The 7215-nt window shown below is 62.8% G+C and overlaps 2 protein-coding genes across 2 annotated transcripts in view; one reads left to right on the forward strand and one right to left on the reverse strand.

Moving 5' to 3' along the window:
* The first annotated feature begins 1256 nt into the window (after positions 1-1256).
* SLC7A4 (solute carrier family 7 member 4) lies at positions 1257-3998 on the forward strand. Its single transcript, XM_007450996.1, has 4 exons — positions 1257-2309; positions 2718-3358; positions 3614-3722; positions 3826-3998. The coding sequence occupies exons 1-4, from the start codon at positions 1328-1330 to the stop codon at positions 3996-3998; spliced, it is 1905 nt and encodes a 634-aa protein (XP_007451058.1). The 5' UTR covers positions 1257-1327.
* Positions 3999-6422: 2424 nt separating this feature from the next.
* P2RX6 (purinergic receptor P2X 6) overlaps positions 6423-7215 on the reverse strand; it is an 8941-nt gene continuing 8148 nt past the window's right edge. The window contains 4 exon segments of the mRNA XM_007472231.1: positions 6423-6506; positions 6595-6672; positions 6841-6906; positions 6975-7068. Of these exon segments, the coding sequence (XP_007472293.1) occupies positions 6423-6506; positions 6595-6672; positions 6841-6906; positions 6975-7068 (322 nt within the window).

Consider the following 7215-nt stretch of genomic DNA (forward strand, 5'->3'; position numbering starts at 1 on the left):
TCCTTGGCTAGGAGGGGCCTGAGGGGCATCCTGGGCTAGAGGGCTGTGCGTTGTCTCCAGGAGACTGCTTCCTCCTTTGGGGACATTGTCTGTAACAAGAAGCTCAGAACAGCCAGTGTGCATTCTGCCAATTCACAGGACATTCCTGAAGCCAGGCACTCCTTCGTCAATGTATGAGGTGGCTTCCTGCCATCCCACTGTGCGGGGGAGGTCAGGACTGTCCAGGGCCACTCAGCCAGACCTCTACCCTCAGTTTACCAGGGCCTGCCTGACTTCTGCGCCCCGACACCCCCGGAGTTGGGGGTGGCTGGATGGTGCCCAGCGGGGTGGAATGCACATGTGGGGAGGAGGGATCAAAGAGGGTGTCTACCTCAGTGGAACGCGGGTGAGCTCCAGACCCCCACCCCCAGACCTGGACCTTAACCTGCACCTGGCTTCGAGGCCACTCTGGTGGCCTGGGCTTCCTTATCTGTGAAGCAGACACAATGATAGGGCATCCCTAGGACCTGGTGAGTTAAGAGGGGGTGGGCTACCTGGGTGTTTGTGACAGCGAGGTGGGGCCCGGTGCTGGGTCTGGCCCCCTGGGGGTTGGGGCGGGATCTGCGCACGGACCTCACCCGCAGGCGGGGCAGGCTCAGCGTGCAGAGCGGCAGCGACGGCAGCGGCAGTGGCAACAGTAGGTGGGTCGCAGAGTCCTGCGGAAACAGATTCAGGCCCAGGAGGAGGCGAAGGCTCAGGTACCTGGGGACAGGGTGAGTCGAAACTGGCTCCAGGGGCGGCGGCGGCGGCATGTTGGGGCCGGCAGCGCAGCGCTGAGCCCGGGGATCCGGCGCCACGCCCAGGGCGCCCCGGCTTGCGTCAGGTGCGCTGTTTCTCCAGTCCGGCCGGGCGGGTAAGGGGGGAACCGCGATGTCTGGGGCCAGGTGGCCGCCTGGACTACGCCCAGGGCTGCAGCTCCGCTCCTGTTCCACGTCCTGGAGGCCTGGCCCAGCTCCCGGGAAGCCTCGGGTTTCCACCTCGCTCTGGAATCCCAGATCACAGAGGCTTGGTTCCCAGCCATGCTCCCTGGGGCTGCCCCCTTCTCACCCTTAGGGTCCACCCCCACCCCCACCAACAGGCCCAGATTCGGTTCTACCATGGAGCCCCTGAGGCAGAGAGGGCCTCCCACCCACCCCTGTCCCAGCCCTGCCCTCCGGCAGGCCAGTGTTAAGCGGCTCACTACCCCTGGGTGGGATCAGCGGGAGGAGGAAGGCTGGGCAGCCTGTCACTCCCCTCTGGCCCTGGTAGGTGCCAGCAGCTGGCTTGGTGCTCCTCTCAGCTGCCTGCAATGGCTTCAGGACTGCCCAGCACTGCCGGCCTGGCGCGCTTCTGCCAGAAGCTGAAACGGCTGAAGCCGCTGGAGGAGGCCACCATGGAGACATCGCTGCAGCGCTGCCTGTCCGCGCTGGACCTGACCCTGCTGGGAGTGGGGGCCATGGTGGGCTCGGGCCTCTATGTGCTCACCGGTACCGTGGCCAAGGAGATAACCGGCCCAGCCGTGATCGTGTCCTTCACTGTGGCCGCCGTGGCCTCCCTGCTGGCAGCCCTGTGTTACGCTGAGTTTGGGGCACGCGTGCCCCGCACAGGCTCTGCCTACCTGTTCACCTATGTGTCCATGGGCGAGCTGTGGGCCTTCCTCATCGGCTGGAACCTGGTGCTCGAGTACGTCATAGCCGGTGCTGCTGTGGCCCGCGCCTGGAGCGGCTACCTGGATGCCATGTTCGACCACCACATCCGCAACTTCACCGAGGCCCATGTGGGCATCTGGCAGGTGCCCCTCCTGGCCAGATATCCTGACTTCCTGGCTGCCGGCATCCTACTTTTGGCCTCCACCTTCGTCTCCTGTGGAGCCCGTGTCTCCTCCTGGCTCAACCACACCTTATCTGCCATCAGCATGATCGTCATCCTCTTCATCATCATCCTGGGGTTTGTCCTCGCCCGCTCACACAACTGGGGCAAGGAGGAGGGCGGCTTTGCACCCTTCGGCTTCTCCGGTATCATGTCCGGCACCGCGACCTGTTTCTACGCCTTCGTGGGATTTGACGTCATTGCCGCCTCTAGTGAGGAGGCCCGGAACCCGAAGCAAGCCGTGCCCCTGGCCATTGCCATCTCGCTTGGCCTCGCAGCCAGCGCCTACATCCTGGTCTCCACTGTGCTCACCCTCATGGTGCCCTGGCACAGCCTGGACCCTAATTCAGCGCTCGCTGACGCCTTCTACCAGCGGGGCTACAGCTGGGCTGGCTACCTCGTGGCGACTGGCTCCATCTGCGGTAAGTGGGGTCCTGCCCTGGCCTCCCCGGGAACACATCTCCAGCTGGGCCTCCATTTTACCAGTTGTATAATGGACCCGGGAAAGGGCTACTTATTAGACTCCACCCAGGCTTGTTGGCAGAGACCTACTCAACCCACTCCCCGTTGTACATGGTACGTCGGTCTGGGCGTGTGCTTCTGTGTCCTTTCCTGGACAGAGGTACTCAGCCTTCACCAGATTCCCCAGTGGCCTGTGACCTAAACTGAGGTGTCCCACTCCTGGGTTGGGGGAGTGACAATCCTGCACCCCATAGGCACTCAGGCTCACTCTGAGAACCCAGACTCGTGCGCATGCTCCCGAGGTGCCCCAGCCGTGGCCCGTGGGGTGTCTATGTGCCGTGCTGACCAGCCCCCGCCCTCTGCTGCAGCCATGACCACTGTCCTGCTCAACGGTCTCTTCTGCCTTCCCCGCATCATCTACGCCATGGCTGCCGACGGGCTATTCTTCCAGGCATTTGCCTACGTGCACCCCCGGACACAGGTGCCTCTGGTAGGCATCGTGGTGTTCGGGGTTCTCACGGCTTTGGTGGCGCTGCTGCTGGACCTCGAGGCATTGGTCCAGTTCCTGTCCATTGGCACACTGCTGGCCTACACCTTCGTGGCCATCAGCATTATCGTGCTGCGATTCCAGAAGGCCCCTCTGTCCAGTTCCCCAAGCCCAGCCAGCCCCCGCCCTGCGGCCAAGGAGTACAATTCCTTCTCAGACCACATAGAGCTGGTGGGCACCGAGCAGGTCCCAGCCCCCGAGCCTGGGCAGCTGCAGCCAGCCCTGAGGCCCTACTTGGGCTTCCTGGATAGGTGCAGCCCTGGAGTGGCCGTGGCTTCAGCGATCTGTGTCCTGGTGGCCTCAGCCATCACCCTGGGCTGTGTGCTGATCTTCGGGGACTCAGCCCTGCACCTCCCTCGCTGGGGCTACATCCTGCTGCTTCTGCTCTGCAGCATCATGTTTCTGCTCAGTCTCCTCGTCCTGGGGGCCCACCAGCAGCAACGCCAGCAGGACACCTTCCAGGTACCTCTCTCCACTCCCAACACCCACTTGCTGTCAGCCCACCAGCTCCCTTCTCCCCCTCATCCTCCGCTGCAGCGGGATGACCACGGCTCACAGGCTGGGGAGGCAGCATGCACATCCACCTGTGTCTGTGAGCGGGCCCTGGTCTCCAGAATCTCCAGAGGCAGAGAAAGGCTCTGAGGCCTCTAGAGCAGTTGGGCCCTGGGCCAGCAGCCTCCCCTGCAGCCCAGCCCAGCCCTACCCTTGCCCCTTCAGATCCCCATGGTGCCCCTGATTCCAGCCCTGAGCATTCTCCTCAACATCTGCCTCATGCTGAAGCTGAGCTACCTGACCTGGGTGCGCTTCTCCATTTGGCTGCTGATCGGTGAGTGGGGGGCCAGGCTGGTGTCCTGGGCCGGCTGCAGGAGGAAGGTGAGGAGGGCGAGCAGGGCTGGGACCTGCCATTCATGCTCGCGCCACCCCTGCAGGACTCTTGGTATATTTCGGCTATGGCATCTGGCACAGCAAGGAGAACCAGCGGGAGCTGCCGGGGCTGACCATCACACGCTATGTGGTTTTCCCTAGCGGCAGCCTGGAGGAGACGGTGCAGGTCGTGCAGCCCCCCAGCCAGGTGCCAGCCCAGGAGCCCAGCAGTCCATGAGAGCTGCCTGCCCTACATCCAAGGAAGCTCCGGTTTGCAGGCCTGTCCACGCTAGGGGGGTCCTTTGGACTGTAGTTCAGGGGCCGAGCTTCGAGTCTTTGGAGCCGGTGTGGCCAGCGCTGGTGTGGTGGACTCTTTGTGCAGTGCCTTCCAGTTTATGACCAACTCCAGCAACCTGGGCAGGTGGGGTAGGGCGGGTGGGGAGGAAGCCCCAGCCTCAGGAATCCACGATAATAACTGCTTAGCCAGCCATGTGGCCTGTGTCGTGTCCATTGTTCTTTGAGGCACTGAGTCCTCACCTGCCCCCAGGAACCACGTGATTGTCCCCAGTGCAAAGCAAAGGTGCAGAAGTTCTGCAAGGGGGAGATGCCAGCCCTGGGACAGCCCTTAGTCGAGGACACTCAGGCCAGTGCCCTCTGCCCTGCTCAGAAGGCACTATACATACACCCATATGCACTAGGTACAAGAGGGGCAGTGTCAGGCTCCCCTCCTCTGGGGGATGGGTCCCGACTGAAGTGCCCGGGCCCCAAGAAGGCCACCTAGAAAGGGCAGCAGAGTTCGGGGTCCCCTTGGTTTCTCCAGAGCATGGCATGTGCCTGAGGCCTGCCTGGGGAGGCAGAGGCACACGCACACAGGCACACACAGAGCTTCAAGCATATATCCACGTGCCTGCACGGCTACCCTGGGGTGCGCACTATGTGCAGACTGAGGCAGCAGCTGTTTCCAAGCTCAGACCCTGGTGCTGCTCTCCAGCTGCCCCAGGGGATGCGTGTGCAAGAGCCTGAACCTGCCCCAAGTGCCTTCCAGCCTCCCTGATCCTTGGGGTGGGGTCCCCAGGCCCACCCTGCACTGCCCACTGGTCTCCCAGGTGATGCTGTGCCCACCACAGGCACCACTAGCTCCCGTCTCTGCCTGTAAGGAGCACGCAGGAAGCTGCTGTCGACAGGCTTTACTCCTGGACACTGAAGCCATACATCAGCCTTCTTTGAGCCCCGTACATGGGACCCCGCCCTGGTAAAGACCTCAGGGCCATGTTCTCTCATCCTGACCTTTGTGGCCTGCCTCCCCAGGGACACTGCTCTGGGGATTGGGAGGCAGCAGGGACCCCAAGGCTTTGCTGAGGCTCCAGATGCCAGATGGTTCCAGATGCTAGCCCAGCCTGAAGCCCAACCCTGCCCTCCCCAGCTGACCCATGTCACTGCCCCGGCAAGCGGCCAGCATGCCTAGTCACCGGCCCATGAGAAAGCAGCCCCTCGCCTCCCAGGTGGGCACTCCCAAACCCCTGCCGCTGCCCTGGGGCCAAATCAGGGTCAGACCCCTGCAGCCAGTCCCTCCCTCCCAGCTGTAGGCTCCCTGCCGCATGGGGAGTTCTCCAGCGGGCAGGACTCACACCCTGTGAGGACGTCACAGCCAGATCCAGGCCAGCCTGCCGGGGCCTCTGGAATTTGTTTGGGGCATTCCTTCTGGCCACTGGGCTCCACCCGAAGCGAAGGACAGGGCCTCCTTCGAGCAGTTGCCTTGGGCTGGTTCTTAGGTGTGTGACCTTGGGTAGCAGTGAATTCCAGATATACATTCTCCCCACCCCCACAGTTCCAGGAGGTTGAGCTGGGTGTCATCAAGGAGCACACAGATGGTCCCAAAGGACCCAATGATCACCAACTCAGCTTCTCTATCCTCTTCTCCCAATCCCAGCCCTCCACAGTCTGAGGGCTGCCACCGGGAAGGGCTGGTGCATGCGCCATTGCCGGGTCCTATAGTGGGTTGGGTCATCTGCCTGCCGCAGTCTGAATTCCATGGATGACCCCCCACAAACTGGGTGGGGACGAGCCCCAGGTACCCAGCACCAGAGCAGCAGAGACAGCCAGCCCTCTTGTCAGACCTCTTTCTACCCTGCCCTAGACTACGGCAGCACAGACCCCGGAAAGGTGCTGAGAGGGTGGGGGCTCTACCTACAATGGGGGTGCTGCTGGGGGAGAGGGCTAGAGTCTGCACAAGCCATTGGAGGATCTGTGCTGACCACTGGTGACTGGGCCACTGCTGGAAGCCCTGGTGACAGAGCTGGGAGAGAGTTCTCCAGACACAGCTGGAGCCCTTGTGACCAGCGCCCTGGGACATGTTCCGCTGCAGGTCTCTGTGCAATAGTAGCTTCTGCTGCTCCCTGGGCAGTACCCTGCCGAGGCCAGAGTCAGGGTAGGGACAGTGTGCCTGGGAGTTGAAGGATGGCATTCTCCCACTCCCTGCCCTGGTCCTGCTGGGGCTCCATCCATGAAGTTCCCAAGGTGAGGCCCCTCCCTTCCCAGCCCCGACCCCTGACAGCAGGGAACAGGCCTCAGGAATGGGCCAGCAAGCAGGAGCCAGGGCCAAGGCTTTGGTGTCTAGCTCCTGGTAGCAGCCCTGGCCGTTGGGACAGGTGCTGGGCCCCCCCTAAGGATCCTGGGCAGCCAGGTGCAGGGGTGCAGATGCCGGTTTTGTCTGCTCAGGGCTGGCGGTCACCTTTGGAGCTTTTGCCTGCAGATAAGGACAGCAGGTCGGGGCTCAGGCCGACGTTCCCCAGAAGTGTAGCAGAGCCCAGGGGCCAGGCAGCCCAGCAGCTTACCTCCTCATACTTGGTCCTCCAGTAGAAATGAGCTTCTCCATCCACGTACAACAGCAGCAGGTCACAGAGGAAGGTGATCTGGGAGAGGCAGGACTGACCTGTGTCCCGGCCCCCAACCTGCCCTCCCGCCACCTCCCCAGACCTCCCCCCAACTAGACCTAACGTCAGGGGGCTTGGCTGTGCCATCGGTTGGGCCTGGGCCCACATTCACCAAAGCCAGAGGGAGCACACCTTAGCCAGACTCACCACGCCCAGCCAAGCTGCTCCTGTGCCCAGAGTGATGAGTGTGGGGATGAGCCCGAACTTCCCTGCCTGAGAGACCTGGGTGAGCCTCTAAGCCGTGCCTGTCACCCCCCACCCACCTGCCCCTGCCCACCTACCCGCCCAGTGACGAGGATGTCAAAACGGATCCCGTAGAGCTTTAGCAGACTCCGGGCCTCCACACCCGAGGCCTCCCACCAGTGAGTGGCCGTCCTGGGGGCAGGAGAGAGTCTGGTGGCCTGTTCTGCCCGCTTTCTGGCCAGTCTGGCCCTCCCAGGCCTCCATCTTACTCACCCACTGACTCCACAAACCCCCAGCCCTACCCTGAATCCTGGGTTGTTTGTTGAGGATACAGGGGAA

This window comes from Lipotes vexillifer, unplaced genomic scaffold (genome assembly GCF_000442215.2).
Source record: "Lipotes vexillifer unplaced genomic scaffold, Lipotes_vexillifer_v1.1 scaffold1783, whole genome shotgun sequence".
Taxonomy (NCBI): domain Eukaryota; kingdom Metazoa; phylum Chordata; class Mammalia; order Artiodactyla; family Lipotidae; genus Lipotes; species Lipotes vexillifer.

Excerpts from the sequence above, each read along its gene's own strand:
- SLC7A4 (XM_007450996.1), top strand. The coding sequence starts at position 1,328 with ATGGCTTCAGGACTGCCCAGCACTGCCGGCCTGGCGCGCTTCTGCCAG. Across the intron at positions 2,310-2,717 it reads GGCGACTGGCTCCATCTGCG|CCATGACCACTGTCCTGCTC; the intron begins GTAAGTGGGGTC and ends CCTCTGCTGCAG. Across the intron at positions 3,723-3,825 it reads CTCCATTTGGCTGCTGATCG|GACTCTTGGTATATTTCGGC; the intron begins GTGAGTGGGGGG and ends CCACCCCTGCAG.